The following is a 23704-nucleotide window of genomic DNA, read 5'->3' as shown; positions in this document are numbered from 1 at the left end:
TTGATTATTCCACGGTTTATTTGAACAAATAGTATGTTTTTCCTTTGCCTCCACTTGGTATTCGCTGAAATTCTTATATTTTCCCCGTGCTTTTCCCATTGTCTTTTCACAGAAGGCTGCGCTTAAGGGCGATTTATATTGATTTGCATGTTCAAATAGGCGTAATTCTGGGAGGAGTTGGGGCGTTACATAAAGCGCGTGTACGAGTGTTGGTTTTCACGCTGATCGAGATTTATGTAACGGAAGAACGTGGAAGTTGGAGTACGCACAGATTCCTGCATCTGGATTTTTCTGTGCGTAAACACATTTCGGCTTTTGTGCTTACGCCATGTTATAGTGCGAGTTCTACGCACGGCGTTATACATGAGGCCCCTGGAGTTCGACATCCCTGATTTAGGTTGTCAAATCTTATAAATGTACTACTGGAGTCTCTTGTTAAAACAGTTCAGATGTGGAAGAAATGAGAATGTTGAGATGGATATGTGGACATAATGAGAAATGAGGCAATCATTGGTACAACAAATGTTTTTTTGTTTAATTCCATAAGCGTCACAGCTGCAGTGTTAGGACGAAGGGTTTACCAGCTCTATGTACCTAAACACTAGAATAAGGAAACCAGCACAATATCCCAAACAGGAATAACAAAGTGTATGAAAATAACTTCAACGTCTTTGAGTTCTTATCTCTGTTATTTTGTCAACTTTTCTCATTCATTCATCCTTTCAGCATATTGTATCACGATTGCAATGGATAAAACAACACACACACAAAGTTGGAGAAAAAGCATTTAAAGCTGCCGGTCATAAGTAAGTAAAAGACATTTGATGTAATGGGAGTAATACCAAATACAATAGTTGTGTACCTTAAAAAAATATATAACATGCAATATAAAAGTCTGGGATGCCACTTTGTACAACATTTGGCACCAAACTATTGAAATTCAGAATTACCATTGAGAATAAGGGCAGCACAAATGTTTTACAATCTAATCGTAAAGTGATAACCTAAGCACTTACTAATTATTAAAGCCAACAACCTTACCTTTATTAAACTGGTCAATGAAATCTAGAAGGTGGCCCACCAACATCTTCATGGTGTTATAAATGTCAGCTCGGATCACACCGTGGGGTGCTGGTCCAATTTCCAAAGCTAGAAGATATGAAACGGGATGCAATTGTGTCTCACACCTTTGAAAACTTTGCAGATTAAAGTAAAACTACAGCCACTATACCACAGAGTGAAAGAACAGCTAGTAGAGCAAGAGTACGAGGCATTGTGACGTGTGAGCTTTGTGGGTGTGTGACAAAGAACTCCAGGAGGCTCCACCGCGACCCCCAGAGACAGAGCTTATACTGTCCACAGCGAGGCTCCCCTGAGAGCTACTTTTACAAAATGAAAATGGCCGAGAGCTACTCACGTTTTCTCATTTTTATTCTCATAGCTTATTTCAAACCAAACAAACTGAATAAGCTTGTTTTGCCTGAACATTTACAAAATGATGGTGTTCACAACTCACATTTTAAAATAAAACACAAAAAATATTAAGTTCACCGGCAAGTGCATTTTGTACGTCTGTATGCATTATCTAGTCAGTGTATCTCACACTATTGAATTAAAACATGAATGCTGTCAAAACAAAAATCAATGAAATTCCAAGTACACAGATATGACTTCTTCATTGAGGCTGAGGGGTGACTCTGCGGCTGGGGATCTGCACTGGCAATCAGAAAGTTGCCAGTTTGAATCCTGTAAATGCCAATAGGGATCCTGCTCTGTTGGGCCCTTAAGCAACCTTCTTAACTCAACTTAACCTGCTGAGCACTTTGAGTAGTGAGAAAAGCGCTATATAAATGCAAAGAATTATTATTATTATTATTATTATTAGTCATTTTGTCACATGTCACGGTGTCACTTTATTCACATGTCCAGTTGTATATGTGATGTGTTTTTTAGTTAGTCAGATGACTGGCACTGAGGTGTATGGTGGAGTGTCGCCACTTCTGTTCACCCTTATGGAGTCATTTAAATGTTCGTCTCTCAGTCATGTTCTGAACTTTGATTTCATGAAATTCATGTCAGACTCTCAGACGTATGGAGACCCAAACAAAGCAGACATTTTCAGAGCTGCTTGGTGAAGATTCTTATAGTTATCTGGCTCTACTAAGCTCCAGAAATGCTGTTGAGACTTTAACTGCACATTATTTTGAAGGTTTACTAATCTATACTAATAAAAGGCAAAGCCCTCACTCACTGACTCACTCATCACTAATTCTCCAACTTCCCGTGTAGGTAGAAGGCTGAAATTTGGCAGGCTCATTCCTTACAGCTTCCTTACAAAAGTTGGGCAGGTTTCATTTCAAAATTCTACGCGTAATGGTCATAACTGGAAGGTATTTTTCTCCATTTACTGTAATGGAGTTGAGCTTGAAAGCCGTGGGGGTGGGGTTTCGTGTGACATCATCACGCCGCCCACGTAATCACGTGAACTGACTGTCAACGCAGTACGTAGAAAACCAGGAAGAGCTCCAAAAAGTGCTGAAGAAAACATGCATTATATAATTGAGAAGGCAGCGAAACAATAAGAAGCGAGCGAGTGGCATATACAACCATATTTATCAGTGCAGCTACTTCGGAAACAAAGCACGGTGTAAACCTAAAGGTTTAAATTAAGTTCATAGACAGGCTGCCGCTGGCGTTTGTCATGCCCACGGGTAATGCGGGATACAAGTTTAATGAGAGGACGCAGGATATAAACGAGTTTTGATCACTTTGTAACTAAGTTAAAATTGCAGGTGAAGGGCTGTGCTTATGCAGATTCCGAGAGACTGTGTTTGTGGGGGATTGACAGTTAAGGCGGGTGGAGGAGTCACGTCATCTCCCCTCCCATTTACCTCATTTCGCTCTGAGCTGAGCGGCTAACGGCGTCTTCCGAAGCAACTTCGTCACACTGCCACCTAAAGTCAAAACTTAAATATATAAAGTCAGCGTCGGAATACATAAACTCAGCGCTGGAAAATATAAAGTCAGATCTTCAATATATAAAGTCAGCGTCGGAATATATTGTCACGCTTGGGTCACAGATTTGCACAGAGACACAGGAGGTCGTAGAAACAAGAAGGATTTTTATTGAAACACTGCAAACACATGAGCTTAAACGTGCTCCATGACAAGTCAGAGATGACAGTTCCGCTAGGAGCAGAGAGAGAGAGAGAGAGAGAGCGATAAAAGCAAGCAAACAATCAATTTTCAACTGACAGGCGCTGCGCAAGGCTTTTAAGTTAGCGGAGTATCGCGCGAGGTTTGCATTACGCGTTATAGCGCAAGTGAGAAAGTAAGGAGCAATGTGAGGGTAGTCTGTGTTTCAGGGGTTTTTGGTTTTCCCAGAGGCGTCTGTATCTTCTTGGGGTGCGATCAGCCCTCCAGCTCACACCCTCCCCCTCAGCTTTATTCACATTTACGTGAATCAAGCGACTCTCTGTACCAGGTTCATTTAGTCTTGATAATACATCTGCGTTGACGCGTTCAGAACCTGGTCGATGTTTTACTGTGAAACGGTAAAAGTTGTAAGCCCAGAAATCATCTCATGAGGTGAGAGTTTGTATCTTTCTGTCGGTATGACCATTGAAGTGGAGCATGATCAGTTACCAAAGTGAAGTTTCGTCCCCACACGTAATAGCGAAGCCCTCCAGCTTACAATATAAAGTAAGCGCTGGAATATATAAAGTCAAAACTTCAATATATAAAGTCATCGTCGGAATATACAAAGTCAGCGCTGGAATAGTCATCCATTTCCCAACCCGTTGAATCCGACCACAGGGTCACGGGGGTCTGCTGGAGCCAATCCCAGCCAACACTGGGCGCAAGGCAGGAACCAATCCTGGGCAGGGCTCATGCATCATTTTCAAACCATTAACCGAACAGTGTTTTTTTAATTTATTTTTCAGAATACGTTTTTGTTAACTTACTTCAGTTCAGAGTCGTTTCAATCAATATATTTTGACTTTGAGTTTATATATTACATTGACAATCATGTTACATTATTTTTAAAATGTTTCCTTTTCTTTTTCATAACTTATTTAACACACTACTTCTCTGCTGCGAAGCACGGGTATTTTGCTATATATAATATAGAAAATCCAATGTCTGTCTGTCTGTCCGTCTGTCCACTTTTACGACAAAACTACTGTATTTCACGAATTTAGATCGCCTGATTTTGCGACTTCTCTCATTTCACTATGTATCATAGTTCGCTTGCAGTACCGATTTATTTGCGCGAATCTGAGAAACATGCAGCGGGCCAGGGGTTGGGTGTTTGTGTGCTCTCCTCAGTCACTCGCCAGCTTCGGTTCGTGTTCCTTAACTCCGCTTAGCTAGCAAACGAGAGAACAATTGCAATTAACTTTGTTTGATATTTAAAGTAAAGTGTTACTTAGGTCTTGATGAGTTCGAGTCCGGATATTCTCTTAAGTGTACGCCACATTGAAAATATAGATTGCAATTCAGATTGTGGATCGTAATACGATTTTTTGGAAAGATCGTCCACCCCTAACTTGACTAATCAAGTTTTCTAATTTATGTAGGATTCACTAACCCTTTGGCGAGCTACCGGTAGCTTGCAAGCGACGTGTCGGAGACTCTTCCTAGAGTACTAAAAGTCTGTTGGTGCCTGTACTGTTGAGAAGGTGTATTTGGGAAACATCGAAATGACTGAAGATATGTTTCCACACACTGTACAAACTATCTGCATGAATATTTATCAAATATTTTTATACCCGTAGCGGCGCACTGCACGATAACATGCAGTGAATACACTTGACTTGAGCATTCCTCACTAACACAATATCTGACTAGTATCTCAGAATGGATGAATAGTAATTTTCTCAAGTTAAATAAAGAGAAAACTTAAATTTTAGTGATCAGCAATAATGGATACAATGAGGCTATTAGAAATAAACTGGATACATTAGGATTAAAAGTCAAGACGGAGGTAAAAAGCTTAGGGGTGATTGTTGACTGTAATCTGAATTTTAAATCACATATTAATCAGATCATTAGGACAGCATTTTGTCACTTAAGAAACATAAGTAAAGTTAGACCTCTTATATCACTGAAAGATGCTGAGAAATTAGTTCACGCGTTTGTTTTCAGTCGACTAGATTACTGTAACGCATTCCTCTCAGGACTACCCAAAAAAGATATAAATCGTTTGCAACAAGTGCAGAATGCAGCTGCTAGAATCCTAACTAGGAAAAGAAAATCAGAACACATCACACCAGTCTTAGCGTCACTACACTGGTTACCTGTGTCATTCAGAATTGACTTTAAAATTCTGCTTATGGTTTATAAAGCCTTAAATAATCTCGCCCCATCTTATATATCGGAATGTCTGACACCTTATATTCCAAATCGTAACCTCAGATCCTCAAATGAGTGTCTCCTTAGAATTCCAAGAACAAAACTTAAAAGAAGTGGTGAGGTGGCCTTCTGCTGTTATGCACCTAAAATCTGGAATAGCCTGCCGATAGGAATTCGCCAGGCTGATACAGTAGAGCACTTTAAAACACTGCTGAAAACACATTACTTTAACATGGCCTTTTTATAACTTCATTTTAATCGTAATTTAACTTAATCCTGATACTCTGTATGTTCAATTCATCAAAACAACTATTCATGGTGGCTCTAAAATCGGTACTGACCCCTACTCTCTTTTCTGTTTCTTTTTCCGGTTTCTTTGTGGTGGTGGCCTGCGCCACCTCCACCTACTCAAAGCTTCATGATGCTCCAACAATGATGGACGGATTAAAAGGAAGAAGTCTACGTGACCATCATCATCATCAAGCTCTTCCATGAGAACCCTAAATCCAAAGAGGACTGTTTCATTTATGTTAGGTAGAATGCCCAGAGGGGACTGGGCGGTCTCATGGTCTGGAATCCCTACAGATTTTATTTTTTCTCCAGCCGTCTGGAGTTTTTGTTTTTCTGTCCCCCCTGGCCATTGAACCTTACTCTTATTCGATGTTAATGTTGATTTATTTTGTTTTATAATTATGTCTTTCATTTTTCTATTCTTTAATATGTAAAGCACTTTGAGCTACTGTTTGTATGAAAATGTGCTATAGAAATAAATGTTGTTGTTGTTATTCCTAGTTCTCATCCTCTTTCTTTCTCTCTATGTTTAACATTCGTTTCCTCAGAGGTTGATGCGCTTGCGGCTTCCTGAGCAGATTGCTCTTCTTTCTTCCACCATAGCAGCCTATTTCTTCTCCTCTTCTTTTTATGTTGAAACTGATTAAGTCAGTGTGTGTTTTGCAATAACTTAGTATGTTTTCCTTAATTTTTCACTTAAGTCTTTAATCTGCCTCAAGAATGGATTTAAGATATGAAGAGGTAGGGGAAGTGAGGGTGAAGGTGGTAGGGATGTGAACGGCCCCCGTACGCATGCGCTGCATGGCCGCCCTGCTGTACGCTGCCGGGAGTTGATTCTACAATAAAATAAAATAAAAATGAAAAGAGGAATAACCTTGGAGGTCAATCATCACCCTGAAAGCGGACAGTAGACGTCACGTAGTATATGTGTACCAAATTTCAGGTCAATAGTTCAAACGGTTTGCGAGCTAAAGGCGATTTAAAATCCTGGACAGACAAATCAAGGGTAGTGTATTATATAAGAAGATACAATCGCACTGGATAATTAGAATATCGTATACACAGAAATTAGAATGTATAACATGATTAAGGACTTGTTTTACTGTGTAATTCTGCACCTTATAAGATATTATTTTTAATAATAAAGTACTGTATTATGTACTCTTACCACCAATATGTTTAAGCAGTTATGCAGTGACACGCACCAAGCCTTATGTGTAACAGCTCTGCCAATGTAAAACTAACACCCTGAAAGCCAATGCCAAAGACAAGATGGAGGATTAGCAACAAGGGGGCCTTGGTTGAAAAGGCTACTGGACAAAGCCGGCAAAATTCCAAACAGGTGTTGATTAGGTTATGCAGATCCGTGTTCATTATTCATTCTGCTAATAACCAAGTGGGCATAACTGTGGGGCGAATGTACAAAGGTGTCAAAATGCCATCAGGTATTGCCCTTTGACAGAGCAGGAATGCCAAGCTACATTATCGGTGTTAAGCGATGCATAAAAATGTCTGGGACAGCGGCCTTCTCCGCAGGCAGAGCTCGGCCGTTTAGGATCCTTCATTAAAAAGTCTAAACTGAAACCAGGCGGCTTTTGGACTCTGCACGATTTTGTGGCGTTGGGATTTGATTCTACGACCAGTGCAGCTTTATCTTGAGAAATGACTTCACAGTTTATATTAGTAGGAGTGAGACAGTTTTCTAAAAGTAGCCACTCCACGAGTCAAGGCTTTTTGGGTGGAATTATCTGCTGTAGAAGGAATTGGTTCATTACACGAGTGATATCGGCTCACTCTGAATCTGCTGGGCGCCAGCAACGTGCAGTATTCCAGAAATGTTTTACCATATGCATGTGTCAAAAGCTGTCAGACTAATATTCAAATGATGACCTAAATAGCAGAGCTGGAGGATTAGTCACAGTCTCGGTTAATGCTTTACTGCTTCACTTTTTATCTGCTTGTGCTACTCTTCTTTGTAATGGGTAACTCTCTTCAACGTTTTGGCATTCAATTTTATTTATTTTTTTATATGCACACAATTAATATATCACTTCACTTGTTAACTTATTGGTTTCACAAGTTTTATAGGTCTTAACGTTTTTCATTATTTGTCTTAATTGCTGGTTCAGCAAGAATGCTTTTGGAATTCAAAATTTCCGGAGGGCAACATGAGTGGCCCATTCATCATTTTTCAAACCTACTCAACACCATTATAAAGGTCACTGGGGTCAATTCGCGCAGCATTATATACACTGACAGAAAGAGACATCAGGCATCGCACAGGTTTGGGGCAGCCACCCATATATGATGTTCCTGGCTACAAAAGTAAAAAAGGTTTGAGAGTCCTAACACAGAAGTGCCCTTCGAAGGAGGGGAGTGGGGTTTTATACCGAGACTTGAGGAAGTGATGTCATCCTAGAGACCGGGACAGGAAGTGATGTGCTCTGAGCTGAGGCACCGGCTCCTGGCGGGATTTCCCAGGAAAGGTCTGTAGGAGACTTGGAAAGAGAGTCAGTGCACCTCGCCGCCACCTGGACTTACGTGTTAATATAATTCTCGAAGCCAGGGGTGCCCGATGCGTCAATCATGATTGACCAGTAGATCGGAAAGGGAGTGCAAGTAGATAGTGTTACATTCAAAAAAAAATATTTTTAAATGTTAGTCTATCATGTATCCTCCCTATGGCATTTGCCACTTGATTGACATACAGGGCGGCCAGTCTGAGATCTCTTTTTTTCTAACACACTAGTCGATCAAACGCACGAATGCAAGTGATCTAGTTAGCCTTCCAATTTATATTGAACAAACAAGGGATTTAAAAAAAATTGTTTGGGGAGGGTATGGGCTGGATGTGGAATTAGAAGAGGATTTTTTTTCTCTCACAATGTCACAGTCGAAGTGTGTTTGTCTGATCTGTCAATCCATCATTGCTATTCCAAAGAAGGAAAATGTGGAAAGGCACTTTCGAACTGTTCATAAAAACTACGAAACTGACGTCCTTCCGATAAGCGATCTGAGAAAGAGAAAAGAGAGGGAACTAAAATCCCAGTTAAATCGGACAGCCATCCATTATTCACTCGGCTGAATTCAAAAGCAAAGGCAGACACACCGAAGCATCGTTCCAAGTGAGTCACTCAATCATTAAGCACAAGAAGTCCTTCCAAGATGGAGAGATGATAAAAGAGGCCTTCGTTGAGACAGATGGCTAGGGAGAAATTCCTGCTGAGATTTCAAGACCCCTGGCCGGAGAAAAAGGAGTTTCTCCAGGTCATTAATCATGCAGAATACAAGCAACTTAATAACGATCAATGGCTGCTATACTTGCCATTTTTTTCTGATCTGACCAACATGTTGAATGAGCTTAATTTATAGCTGCAAGGAAAAGAGAAAACCATGGTCAATACAATTAGCTCAGTTAATGCTTTCAAACAAAAAATGCAACATCTGTCCTCAAAGCTGCAGCACCTTGATTTGGGGAACATCCAAAACCTCCCGTCAGAGCTGGTGATGCAATGGAAGGCGTGTGTGCAACTTGACAGCATCCGCTACACAGAGCAGATTGAAAACTGTCTGTCAGACTTTATCTAGGGGAAAAAAAGTAACGATTCGAGTGTTGCCCAATGTAGCGGAGTAAGAGTAGCGTTTCTTCTTCACAAATGTACTCAAGTAAAAGTATGGTACAGTAAAACTACTCTTAGAAGTACAATTTTTTTTAAAAAGTTACTCAAATAAATGTAACTCGTTACTACCCACCTCTGATACTCAATGTATATGTATGTATGTATGTATATAATATTATATAAATATATATAATATTATATATAGTGGTATATGGCCGGCCATTCATCCTGGTAAATACACCCAGGCCGCCAGATGGAGCTCTCCCTGCAGCATGGAGGTGCCCCGAATGCCAGCAGGGAATCCTCGACAATGGAGTGTTTATTCATAGCCCTGCTGGATACCATGGGGGCCGCCAGAGGACGCTGCAGGGAAGATCAAGGACTATTTTCCCTATAGCCCGGTCACGTGGACAGAAGAAATGACTTACTTCTGGGTTGAAGAAAAGGAGTTTTTAATCTGACCTGGAAGTGTTGCCACTCACATGGACAGACAGAGAGAAACACTTCCAGGTTAAGGACTATAAAAGGACTGTGGGAGATCCCAGACGGGTAAGCTGAGTTTGGAGGAAGGGAACAATGCGTCTGGGAGAGGAGGATTGATTATTGTATTGATTTATGAGTATAGTGGAGTGGAGGGTGCTTTGTGCACTGTATTGTCCAAATAAAATAATTATTGGACTTTTATCTGGTGTCTGATCCGAGGGTTCCTGGTTCGATTCCTGTAAACGCCAAAAGTGACTGTACTTCGTTGGGCCCTTGAGCAAGGCCCTTAACGTACAATTGCTCCGTCCTGGGTATAACGTTAATCTGCAAGCACCCAGCAAGTTGGCGCTCCAACCTTCAGGGAATACTTGGGGGTTGTTGGCAGAATTGGCACTCCAGCAACTGCAAAGAACCTCACACTGTTTCCATTCCATCTGAACTTGTGTGGTGCTGAGGTGTCACCTGCTGCACGGCTACACTCGGGTCCCAATCTGGGATCCCGAGTTGGTTTGTCATGGTGTGTGTGTGTGTGTGTGTGTGGCAATGCGCTGTATCAGCTTGTGCTCCTAACCTCCTATTCGCACGTGTGTGACAACACAAACAGAAAAAAAAAAAAATCAATCCTGGATGGTTTAAAACACATGCAAATATACAAACTCCCACCAGGACAAACAAAAGAAGCCAATAGACCTATATTGCGTATCTGTGGGGTAAATGCTAGAGAGAAAGAGTAAGTAATGATAAACCAGAAGAAATGAACAATAACTTGGTCCAAAATTATCCTAGATAAATTATCCAGGACTGGGTAAAGATAGAATACTTTTTTCTTTTAAACTTTGTAATCTACAGTCACGCAGTTTGCCTCTTAAACACTTAATGAATCCAACGCTTGCTTTTTCGCGTCAGTCCCTTGAAAAAATTCCATCGACCTACTGTAGGCGTTTTCAGCATCAATGTTGGTCAACTGCGCTCTGGTAAATCCAATACGCCAGCGGCATCTTCCTCCTCCTTGTCATCTTCATCATCAGCTTCTTTTTGAAGCAACGCATTTATAAATTTTGTTTTCAGTAGGAATTCCGCTAGTAAACAAACAATCGGTCATCCACGTGTTGATAGTCGCAATAATTTACATTTTTAATTTCAATATTGTTTTGGCGAACACATGTAGAGAAAGGCAATTCATCGTCTTCTTCAAAGATATCAGATGTTGATTTCCTGAAGCAATTCTGTATGGTAACAGTTGTCACGTTGTTCCAGGCATCAGATAAGAAATTTATTGCATATTGAAATGTATTCCGCTAGTGGCTCACAAAAGTCCAGGATGCGGTCAAGTGCTGTTCGTAATAACCAAGATTACACTCGTTATAACAGAGCAAATTTACATGCAAATAGCTGATATATCTTTCAAAAATACAGTATCTCACAAAAGTGAGTAGACCCCTCCCATTTTTGAAAATATTTTATGATATCTTTTCATGGGACAACACTGAAGATATGACACTTTGACACAATGTCAAGCAGTCCGTGTACAGCTTGTATAACAGTGTCAATCTGCTGTCCCCTCAAAATAACTCAACACACACTGCCATTAATGTCTGGCAACAAAAGTGAGTACACCCCTAAGTGAAAAATGTCCAAATTGTGCCCAGTTAGCCATTGTTCCTTCCTGGTGTCATGTGACTTGTTAGTGTTACAAAGTCTCAGGTGTGTTAAATTTGGTGTTCTCGCTCTCACAGTCTCACATACTGGTCACTGGAAGTTCAGCATGGCACCTCATGGCAAAGAACTCTCTGAGGAGTTGAAAAAAAGAAATTGTTGCTCTACATAAAGATGGCCTGGTCTATAAGAAGATTGCCAACATCCCGAAACTGAGCTGCAGCACTGTGGCCAAGACCATACAGCGACAGGTTTAACAGGCCAGGTTCCACTCAGAACAGGCCTCGCCATGGTCAGCCAAAGAAGTGGAGTGCAGGTGCTCAGCGTCATATCCAGAGGTTGTCTTTAGAAAATAGACGTACGAGTGGGGCCAGCATTGCTGCAGAGGTTGAAGGGGTTAAGCCTGGCAGTGCTCAGACTGTACGCCCACCGCTTCAAATTGGTCTGCATGGCTGTCGTCCCAGAAGGAAGCCTCTTCTAAAGATGATGCACAAGAAAGACAAGCAGACTAAGGACATGGATTACTGGAACTGTGTCCTGTGGTCTGATGAGACCAAGATAAACATATTTGGTTCAGATGGTGTCAAGCGTGTGTGGCGGCAACCAGGTGAGGAGTACAAAGACGTCTGTCTTTATACAGTCAAGCATGGTGGTTGCAGTGTCATGGTTTATGGCCACATGAGTGCTGCCAGCACTGAGGAGCTACAGTTCATTGAGGGAACCATGAATGCCAACATGTACTGTGACCTAATGAAGCAGAGCATGATCCCCTCCCTTCAGAAACTGGGCCGCAGGGCAGTCTACCAACGTGATAACAACCCCAAACACACCTGAGGGTAAAAGGTGCTGGACTGGCCAAGCAGGTCTCCAGACCTAAACCCTATTGAGCATCTGTGGGGCATCATCAAACGGAAGGTGGAGGAGCACAAGGTCTCTAACATCCACCAGCTCCGTGATGTCGTCATGGAGGAGTGGAAGAGGATTCCAGTGGCAACCTGTGAAGCTCCAATGAAGTCCATGCCCGAGAGAGTTAAGGCAGTGCTGGAAAATACACTTTGGGCACAATTTGGACATTTTTCACTTGGGGGTATACTCACTTTTGTTGCCAGCGGTTTAAACATTAATGGCTGTCTGTCGAGTTATTTTGAGGGGACGGTAAATTGACTCCGTTATACAAGCTGTACATGGACTACTTGACATTGTGTCAAAGTGTCATATCTTCAGTGTTGAAAAGATATAATAAAATATTTACAAAAATGGGAGGGGTCTACTCACTTTGTGAGATACTGTATATTTTTTTCATTATAACCGATAAATCGTTATAACCGAGCTCATTAAAACCGAGTTTGACTGTATTTCTTTTTTTTTTGTCATGACGCATGCAGATCTTAACACCAAATGTTGCATGTAGGAGACACTAAGGCACACAGTTCGTACAAGAGCACTGCCTTTTCACACCAGGTCCACTACAATACACTGGTACTTTTCCAGCAAAAAGGCAGTTTTGCTACAACAGCAAACCATTCCGAAAACCCACTTTGAGCTTTTACTTACTTAGGTAATGTTTGGCAAGGGACATCATGGAGAAAGTGGGTGTGCCACTCTTCATTAACAGGATTCGACAAGGATGCGTGGACACCTCCTGTAAAATAAGGGATCTTGAAGTTAGTAAAAGAAAAAAAAAAAAAATAAATATTAATATATATATTAATGTATGTATGTATGTCAGTACAGTACATATATATATATATATATATAAAAAGAAATCCAGATTTCACAAGTGCAGGTTTGCTATCAACGATTGCCAAAGTCACTTCATCCAACTTCTGAAATCCCTCAACCCACTCACCTTCAGGTAATGAGCAGCTTGACATGAAAGGTAATCCTTTTCCGAGTCAACAATGATGCAGGTCCCCATGTTGGCGGTTGTGGTATGAAGATCACAAATGAAGTCCACAGCTTCATTGCTACCTTTTGGTCCGAGAAGATGATTCAGTTCTTTAGCTCGACGGATTTCATATGAGGAACTGTTCGCAGTTGAAGAACTTTAAGAAACATAAATGGTTGACAATCAACACTGGATGATGTCTGAACCTTAATCCGACAGAAATGTTCACAGGAAACACACATTTATATTTAATGGGAAATAACTCACTGCAGCTGCCACAGTGAAGCACAGGCGTGATATACAATTGCATTCTGTTCTATCACCACTAGAGCCCCATTATCAAGTATTCTACACCAGTGGTTCTCAATCTGTGGGGCGGGCCCCCATAAGGGGGCACGAAGTAACAAAAAGGGGGGCGCGAAGATGTAAAAAAAAGAAAACAAGAATCAAAAATATGATAAATACATCTATTGAAACCAAAACAAATTAACTTAAGCTACATTCTGATACTAGAAAAATAGAGTTAGATAAATGTCGACAAAAGTTAAATGGGTATAATAAAATATGCATCTATGATATATCATTAATTAAAAAAAAGAACAAATTGGTATTAGTGGGCTCCTTTCAAAAAACGTGGGGGGCGCAATTAAAAGTGTTATAAAAACTAGGGTCACAAATACTTAAAAGTTGAGGAACGCTGTTTTACACACCATTGCAGATATGGAGGAAGGACAGGCATCCTGGCAGAGGTGGAAGGATGAATTCTTGCCCCACCAGAAGGCCATTATGGAAAGACTGTGGGAGTGGAGACTTAACGCCTTACAATTTTTATCTCAAAAGGGACAGAAGAATAACAGATGGACAGGGTGAACATGGATGCTGGGAGTAGTTCATTTGCCCATATGGCAGGTGATAGTGTTCCTTTGGGCTGAACAGAGTTAGGACACCCACAGGGTATCATGGGATTTGGAGTCAGGAAATGCAGTCCATTTGGGGGTCCTTGGGTGCCACCTGAGGGCGCTGCGGATGGAGGACTGCCCTGGTTTCTACATGACAAGGAAGTACTTCATATGACTGTGACACTGGAAACAGTGCCTGGTCCAGTTTTAAAAGAAGTCCAAAGTCTCATCTTGGGGAGTCGGAGTTAGGAGGCAGCAGCCGAAACTCACTTTCTTGTTATATTCTTGTGCTGATTTTGGCTGGTGTTTCATTGAAAATGTGATGGTAACAAATAAAAATCCTTCATTTAAACAAAGAGTTGTGTTGGGGAACATTGTGTCCATGATTTGAGGTGCAGTGGCTCCACCTTGTGGTTACAAGGGCTATATAAAAGCCAAAGTTGTGGCTATTGTTGTATTTTTTTTTTCTTAAATATACACACACATATATACATTTTATTATACAGAATTTATTACATACAGTACAGGCCAAAAGTTTGGACACATCTCCTCATTCAATGTGTTTTCTTTATTTTCATGACCATTTACATTGGTAGATTCTCACTGAAGGCATCAAAACTATGAATGAACACATGTGGAGTTATGTACTTAACAAAAAAGGTGAAATAACTGAAAACATGTTTTATATTCTAGTTTCTTCAAAATGGCCACCCTTTGCTCTGATTACTGCTTTGCACACTCTTGGCATTCTCTCGATGAGCTTCAACAGGTAGTCACCTGAAATGGTTTTCACTTCACAGGTGTGCCTTATCAGGGTTATTTAGTGGAATTTCTTGCTTTATCAATGGGGTTGGGACCAGCAGTTGTGTTGTGCAGAAGTCAGGTTAGTTGGACGATCATTTATTTTTCAACAGGACAATGACCCCAAACACACCTCCAGGCTGTGCAAGGGCTATTTGACCAAGAAGGAGAGTGATGGAGTGCTGGAAATGGTCATGAAAATAAAGAAAACACATTGAATGAGGAAGTGTGTCCAAACTTTTGGACTGTACTGTACTGTACTGACAGACATACATACATACATTATATATATCTCCATATCCATTATCCAACCTGCTATATCCCAACTACAGGGTCACGGGGGTCTGATGTAGCCAATCCCAGCCAACACAGCGTGCAATGCAGGAAACTAACCGTAGGCAGGACGCCAGCCCACCGCAGGGCGCACACACACACCCACCAAGCACACACTAGGGACAAGTTACAATCGCCAATGCACTTAACCTGCATGTCTTTGAACTGTAGGAGGAAAACCCTTGCAAACACAGAGAGAACATGCAAACTCCATGTAGGGAGGACCCAGGAAGTGAACAACCCAGGTCTCCTTACTGCGAGGCAGCAACGCTACCCACTGCACCACCCATATTATATAGGATTTGTTGACACCGTGAAATTTTGAATCAACATATTTTTCCTTTGAAATGATACATTTACTCGGATTAAACGTTTGACCTGTCATCTACGTTCTATTACAAATAAAATATTGACATTTGCCATCTCCACATCATATATATATACACACACACACAATTATATATATATATATATATATATAGAGATATAGAGATATAGATATATACATACACACACACACATACATTGTCAGTAAGGCCACTGTAGAAGCCATAGTGCCTTGGAGAAGACACCTTGACTGCTTTTCATTTGCACTGAAATACTTTGGGTAAATAAAGACCCAACCATACAGGCAAAATTTCAGATCAAAGTTTTGTTTTCTCAACAAGGTGGATTAAATTATCATTTTTCACAAATAATCTGTAAAAGCCTTCATACTTGGCTAGAAATCCTACTTCTGTCAGATACAGTGTGTCCAGCAAGGACATTCATCAGCAAGAGCAGTTAATAGAAAATATTCTTTATTTAAAATAAAGAGTCACGTCACAGGACTGCAGATTTATTGAAATTTGAATGAAAAAGTTAAATCCTGGGCAAACTGCCCAAGGTACATACTGTAGAAATGAGGTACAACCTAAAACTCCACCTTAATGGCTAGGAAAGGTTAAAAAGGTGCTTTAATATTCACCTGACCCCTATAGTATGTGGTTTATATTCTAACATTATTGAGCAACTAGCACACCGAAATGGCCGTTTATTAAAATGGGAACAATTTTACAATGGTAAGTCAGTCTGTTTCGGTCACGTTGTGCACTTTGGAAGCCATTTAGACCGGATATGACGGACCTTACATCCCCTCTTTCTTTGTGCATCTTGGTGCCTCTGCTCATTGGACACTGCAGCCATCTTGTGGATGCCAGAAGACATTACATCCAAATACGGATGGATAGATAGATAAGATAGACAGACGTGAAAGGCACAATACAATAAATAGATCGATAGATTTGAAAGGCACTATATAATAGATAGATAGCGTGCCAAGTAGAACATGAAAGGTCATTTCTAACTAATGCCCATGCCCTCTTTGCTGGACACGCAGCAGCTGGCATGTGACTAGTAGCATGTGCATTACCATATTATGGAAATAGCTAACCAGAGAAAACACAAAAATTACAAACAGTCAATACTTAGAAATCAAACAAAACCGCATTCTTAGGTGCAGACGGTAAAGCTCCTTGTAACAGTGTGCTTTTTATTTATTTATTTAAAGCCATTATTTAAGATGTACACACAATGAAGTACCTTCCTTCAGTTAGTTATACCATTATAAATTAAGGCAGAGACACAACGGAATTGCAGGAAATGATCAGCTTCTGTAACACACACTATAACCGATCCACAGCCATTTATTTCTCAGACACAAAGAGCCAACTCACCTCAGACTCTCAAAAGTGAAGCATCGATTCAGGTCTGTGTCCACAAAGCGGCAGGACTTCCTTGAAGCCTCTGGGTTGGCTACGATCGCCTGTGCAGTAAAAGTTTCTCTGTGCAGGAATTCCGGCTGCTTTACAAGTCCCTTCTGGACCAAGTAAACCCCTGCCAGCTCATCTCCGTGTGTGCCTCCCGTTACTACGACACGAGACAGGGGTGCAAAAGAAGCCATGTGCTCTTCCTGCAGTTTGGTTAGTTTGTCACCCATACCTGAAATCCATCGGCTTTGCCTCTCTTCTCTAACTCCATAACATCACAGCTGATGCCAATGAAAAAGGCCAATTGCCAGTCTTTCAGAGTGCCCCCTATTAGGAACAGAACGCTGCAGATGAAACATTTACACATTCCCGCTGTAAGCATCTGTGTGACTGCAAATGACCACAAAAAAATAAATAAAATTCTTCAGGGACAAAGGGACGTTCAAAAAGTTTCATAAACAAATGACATCACTCTTCTACATGCTCATCTTTCTTTGCGATGCAATTTTCCCAGTCACATGACCCTGTCAATTACTACTCCTCTCACCTTCACCGTTTCCAATGGAAATAGAAAAGTGCGGAAACTTTTTAAACGTCCCTCATATTCAAGCAGGAATGATTTCACCCTTATTATATATTCACAGTTTCTCAGACATTTTTTTTTTTTATCTTTTTGCTCCGATGGTCAGGTTCCTTATCTCCATCAGGCCAAGAGAGGACACCATTTTCATCAGGTAATTATATGAAAGACCTCCGCCAGCAAAATCAACATACAGTGCCTTGTGAAAGTACTCGTCCCTCTCAGTGTTTCTCCTGCCCGTTGCATTACAATCTGGAATTAAAATGGATTTTGATGCGTTTAGCACCACTCGATTTAAACAACATGCCCACCACTTTGTGTCACAATTAAAAAAAACATTTTGTACCTTCAAAAGTATCGGTTAACTGCTTACCAATAGAAAATCGCCAGGCTAATAAGGTGGAGCATTTTAAACAAACTACTAAAAATCTGTTATTTCAACATGGCTTTCTCAGAGCTTCATTTTAGTGTAACCCTGATATTCCAAATATATGCATTGAATTATCGTTTTTTTTTTCATGGCTCCATAAATCGGTACTAACCCCTACTTTCTCTTCTGTTCTTTTTCCGGTTTTCTGTGGTGGCGATCTGTACCGCCACCACCACCTGATCAAAGCACCGGGATGTCCCTCCATGGATGGATTGAAGGCCGGAGGTCCACACGACATTCATCATCGTCATCATCAAGTTCTTCCATGTGAAGCCTGAAAACCATGAGGACTGATTGAGATCGTTGATGTTAGGCAGAATGCCTGGGTGGTCTCGTGGCTTCAGAACCCCTGCAGATTTTGTTTTTTTCTTTAGCCATCTGGAGTTTTTGTTTTGTTTTTTTTCTGTCCTCCCTGGTCATCTGACCTTTCTTCTATTAGACCAGTGGTTCCCACTCTTTTTTGGCCATGTCCCACCTAGGCCTCTCTAAAATCATGATGTCCCCCACTGTAACATATACCTTAGTCTTATTATTACTGATTCAAAAAGTGAACTCCTACTCACGTGGAGGAAGCCCATAATGTCATTAGTTTGGTCTAAACAAGCTTCCAAAGAACATGGAAACAAAAGAGGGAAAAGATAGTTGAAGTATTGCATGTTTTTATTGTTTTTATTTTTTTACCTCAGGAAATTTTTCAATAAAATTTCATTATAGACAACATTCTTTGTCAACACTCTTGTTCAGGACAACGTTGACAACAACATCTGGAAAACTTCTAACTCTTGATAATGCAACATATAACTGACCGTGGCTGAATGCTGGTTCTGGCGAGTAAATGGCAACTTTTTCTAAGGTTTGCCCTTGAGCTTTATTAATTGTTATGGCAAAGGCTAATGTAACTGGAAATTGTCGCCTTCTTATGGTAAAGGGTAAATTAGTAGAGGATACAGCCAAATCAATACGGGGAATATTCTGACGCTCATTTTCTTTTTTACAATCGATCTATTTGCTCGTATTTTTCTTTGTCTTTCAGCCTTTCTTTTGTCGATGTTTACTTGCTGAGCTGACCGTTCTTCCAGGAGATGTTGCTTACATACGATTTGAGTGTCTGTGTCTTTCGTCCTACTTGACGTGTCCTTTTTTTGGGGTGGCATGTTGTTAGTAGATAGTTAGTTAGTAAACATGCACGGGGCAGTATGTGTGGCGTCTCCCCAGCAATGTATTTTATGTGCGCGGCCGCGACTACCCAATCAGCACTCTCCCCAGCAATGCTGTCCTTCATTTGCTTATATCATGCTCAGCTTCCAGTGTGTGTGCGTCCACGATGCCGGTCGTGTGTGTCGCACCGAGCCTCGCGCATGCACACTTCACCAAAAGACACACACACACACACGGACACCTGGACGCACACGGGTTTTATTAAAGAGGATGAGGATTTGTTCTTCATTTAGGTAGAAAATAGTTAAGGTTGTGCACAGGATAAAGGACTAAAAACTTGCATTCTTTTATGGCAAAATGCTGACCTCTTGATACTAACAGGACACCCTGTGATATTATAACTCAATGTGACAGTTTCTGAATTCTTACTTAAAATTATTTGAGCATATTTCTTAAAACTGTGAATGCCCTGATAACCTCTTTATCAGAACGAAGCAATGTACACATTCTAATTCAAGGAGTCGCAAGTATTATGATTTTTGTATAACCTCAAGATGAACAGCTACGTTTCCTTTTTTTTTTTTTTTTTTATTCTTGTCAACAAACTTGAGTTTTAAAAGGACGTCTCTCCTTCCTGCCTTATCCGACTGTCAGTGAATGGCTGCTGTGTGTGGCAAACTGAGCTGGCAGGTGGAGGCAGCATGTTTGACTCACCAAGAATTTAAAAAACAAAAATTCTTTTTACTTTAAATTGGTGTTTATCTCCCGTTGTTTTCTAATTCAATGTCCACACTAAAAAGTTCAATAGCAAGTTTCATTATCAGCATGGACGGTCTTCAAATTGGGAAACTAGTTGGAATAAAAACACCTGCAGCCCTCCAGGATCCCTGCACTATACTATTTGAAATTGGAAAAAACAAAAAGATCTAAATTCTCACTTACAGGATCTGTTCAAACCTTTTTAAAAAAATATCAAGAGATTCAATTAATACAATTTTTAGTATAGGCGTTGATCTCTGGGAAAAGGCCATTCTCTCTTCTTTTTTGTTTTTAAAGTTTTGCCCTTGCTGTTCACTCTCCTCTCCAGCTCGGGTGGGAATTGAATTCTGCTTTGTTTAGTTTGATTGTATGGAATGTTATCTTCTTCAAATAAAATTAAAAAAAAAAAAAAGCAAATCCCATGACGGTAAAGAAAAATAAAATAAATAACAGATTTGTTGGATAATGGATGGATGGATGATTTTATTTACTACATCCATCCATTCATTCATTATCCAGCCCACTATATCCTAACTACAGGGTCACGGGGGTCTGCTGGAGCCAATCCCAGCCAGCACAGGGTGCAAGGCAGGAACAAATCCCCAGGCAGGGCGCCAGTATTTATTACATACATAGCAGAAATGTACAATTGTTATTTAATTCTTTTTAACTGGAAAGCACTTTGGGTCAACTCCTGTTTATAAATGTGCCACATAAATAAATTACTTGACTTGAACACACACACACACACACACACACACACACACACACAAAGCCCTTTTAACAGCATCACAGACCCCCAGGCAAAGTAGTGTGCTGGGGCCTCTGTGTTGATAGCAAAACAGAAACATACATACAGATGCATCATCCATCCATTGTCCAAACTACAGGGTCACGGGGGTCTGCTGGCCAATCCCAGCCAGCACAGGGTGCAAGGCAGGAACAAATCCCCGGGCAGGACGCCAGCCCACCACAGGGTGCGCACACACACACACCCCAAGCACACACTAGGGACAATTTAGGATCGCCAATGCACCAAACCTGCATGCCTTTGGACTGTGGGAGGAAACCCACACTGACATGAGGAGAACATGCAAACTCCACGCAGGAAGGACCTGGGAAGCGAACCCAGGTTTCATAACTGCAAGGCACCAGTGCTACCCACTGCGCCACCGTGCTGCCCCTATGGTGCATCATCGAAAACTTATTTCAGTAATTCAGTTCAAAAGGTGAAACTCCTGTATTATATAGATTCATTACACACAGTGATATATTTCAAGCATTCATTTCTTTTCATTATAGCTTATAGATAATGAAAACCCAAAATTCAGTATCTCATAAAATTAGAATATTGTGAAAAAGTTCCATATTGTAGACTTCTGGTGTCCCACTGCACTCAGCTAATTAGCCCAAAACACCTGCAAAGGGGATCCTGAGCCTTGAAATGGTCTCTTAGTTTGGTTCAGTAGGCCACCCCATCACGGGGAAGACTGCTGACTCGACATTTGTCCAGAAGACCGTCATGGACACCCTTCCTCCACAAGGAGGGGAAGCCACAAAAGGTCACACAAAGGCTGGCTGTTCACATATTAATGAAAAGTGGATTGCAAGGAAAAAATGGGGCAGAAAAAGGTGCACAAGCAACCTTGAGATGAGTCAGTGCTTCAAGAGCCACCACATAGACGTGTGTATCGGGGACGTGGGCTACAACGGTCACAGCATTCCTTGTGTCAAGCCAATTCTGAACCAGAGACAACGTCAGAAGCGTCTTACCTGGGCTAAGGTAGAAAACGGACTGGACTGTTGCTCGGTGGTCCAAGGTCCTCTTTTCAGATGAAAGTCAATTTTGCCTTTCATTTGGAAATCAAAGGTCCCAGAGTCTGGAGGAAGAGTGGAGAGGTACAGAATTCAAGTTGCTTGGGGGTCTAGTGTGATGTTTCCACAGTCGGTGATGATTTGGGGAGCCCCGTCATGTGCTGGTGTTGGTCCACTGTGTTTTATTCATCAAGTCCAAAGTCAGTGCAGTCGTCTACTAGGAAATTTTAGAGCACTTAATGCTCCCTTCTGCAGACAAGCCTTATAGGAGATACCGATTTCATTTTCCAGCAGGACTTGGCACCTGCCCACATTGCCAAAAGTACCAACATCTGGTTTTAATGACCATGGGATCACTGTGCAAACTCGCCTGACCAAAACTGGGGTACTGTCAAGAGGAAGATGAGACACGCCAGAGCCAACAATGCAGACGAGCTGAAGGCCGCGATCAAAGCATCCTGGGCTTCCAGAACACCTCAGCGGTGCCACAAGCGGATCACCACCATGCCACGCCACACTGATACAGTCATTTATGCAAAAGGATCCCCGACCAAGTATTAAGTGTGAACATGGACAAACTTTTCAGTAGGCCAACATGTCTGCATTAAAGATCTTTTTTTTTTTATTTGTCTTATGTAATATTCTAATTTTCTGAAATACTGAATTTTGAGTTTATTACCATAATCAGCAAAATGAAAAGAAATAAACGCTTGAAATATATAACTTTGTGTGTAATGATTCTATACAATATAGGAGTTTCACTTTTTGAATCGAATTACTGAAATAAATGAACTCTTCGATGATATTCTAATTTATTGAGATGCACCTGTATTTGGACTGCCGGAGGAAACGAGAGCACCCCAAGGAAATTCAACTGAACAACCACCTTAACTCCATTATTTATTTATTTTTAAAATTCTGAAAATGCAAATCAATAATGTAATCTCATTGCCATCAAATATGTCCCATTATATAAAAACAGGAATCTCGATCTCATCAGGTTGGTGGAGCACAATTTCAATAGAAGGGTCAGCTGTGTTTTTAACACATCATGAACAATTCGAAATTAATCACAAGACCCTGGTAGTGTAACTAAAGAAAGTTTCTTTTGCAAACTGTTGATCCACATCGGCGAGCCATGACCCTGATGTGCAGTCATGCCTCGGGCGCCGCATCAGCTCGAAGAGAGGCGCTCGATCAGCCATACACCGCGTTAAAAATCCTTGAATCCGTTTTGCAAGTTAGACAGAAATTTAAGTAAACCTGCCTACTGAAGTCTAGGCTTCATGCGAACAAAAAAAAGTTAGCGTTATTAACCTAATACGTCCGTCAAGTGCCCGACGATTGCTGACGTTATTTCCGCAGACGAGTATACTTTGGTTATTTAAAATCCGACCGTGCACGTTTTGCTGAACTGCTCATTGGATGCCGTTGCTTCTTGCGTTTTCGGCATACGGCTTTTAAACAGTGTTATTCGTTTTTTTTTTCTAGTAGATAAATACGATTTGCGTTCCTATTTGAATCATCAAAAAATGGTTTCTAATGCGAATCGGTTTGATCTGCCCAATCAGTAGGTTTAATAAATTTTCGACATTCTCCTATCAAAACATTATTTGAAATTCTGCATGTTTAAACCATCTCCCAAACTAACTTATGTTGTAAATCAACCCCATGTTAAAGCTACACAAACATTCAAATGATATAAAAGTAAGTAAGGCAACACTCACCAGTAAATCTTTACGCACAGAAATTCAACAACCCATCTGAACTTGCACCACCCTCCTCTACGTTTACATAAGTACTGCCGTCGGGGGGAATTCTGGGAATTGTAGTGTTTGCACTGTAGTCACAGGAGTTGACACGGCGAAACACAAAAGGTTGTGTAAAC

General features: G+C 40.9%; 1 protein-coding gene across 3 annotated transcripts in view; it reads right to left on the bottom strand.

The window, feature by feature from the left end:
- Positions 1-23646, bottom strand: part of LOC120538192 (N-acyl-aromatic-L-amino acid amidohydrolase (carboxylate-forming)-like) — a 29131-nt gene extending 5485 nt beyond the window's left edge. Inside the window, exons 1-5 of one of the 3 annotated variants that reach the window (XM_039767645.1) lie at positions 23544-23646; positions 17042-17401; positions 13255-13450; positions 12960-13047; positions 1042-1149 (exon numbers count right to left, since the gene is read on the bottom strand). In XM_039767645.1, coding sequence (XP_039623579.1) covers positions 1042-1149; positions 12960-13047; positions 13255-13450; positions 17042-17304 — 655 coding nt within the window. In that variant the 5' untranslated portion in view covers positions 17305-17401; positions 23544-23646. Of the gene's footprint in view, positions 1-1041; positions 1150-12959; positions 13048-13254; positions 13451-17041; positions 17419-23543 lie in introns of all 3 variants that reach the window. The other 2 variants (XM_039767646.1, XM_039767647.1) reach the window with 2 other exon arrangements.
- Positions 23647-23704: the final 58 nt, after the last annotated feature.

Source organism: Polypterus senegalus, chromosome 10 (genome assembly GCF_016835505.1).
Source record: "Polypterus senegalus isolate Bchr_013 chromosome 10, ASM1683550v1, whole genome shotgun sequence".
Taxonomy (NCBI): domain Eukaryota; kingdom Metazoa; phylum Chordata; class Cladistia; order Polypteriformes; family Polypteridae; genus Polypterus; species Polypterus senegalus.
Note: the sequence above shows the minus strand (reverse complement) of the source record. Positions and strands in the feature narration are given on the sequence as shown.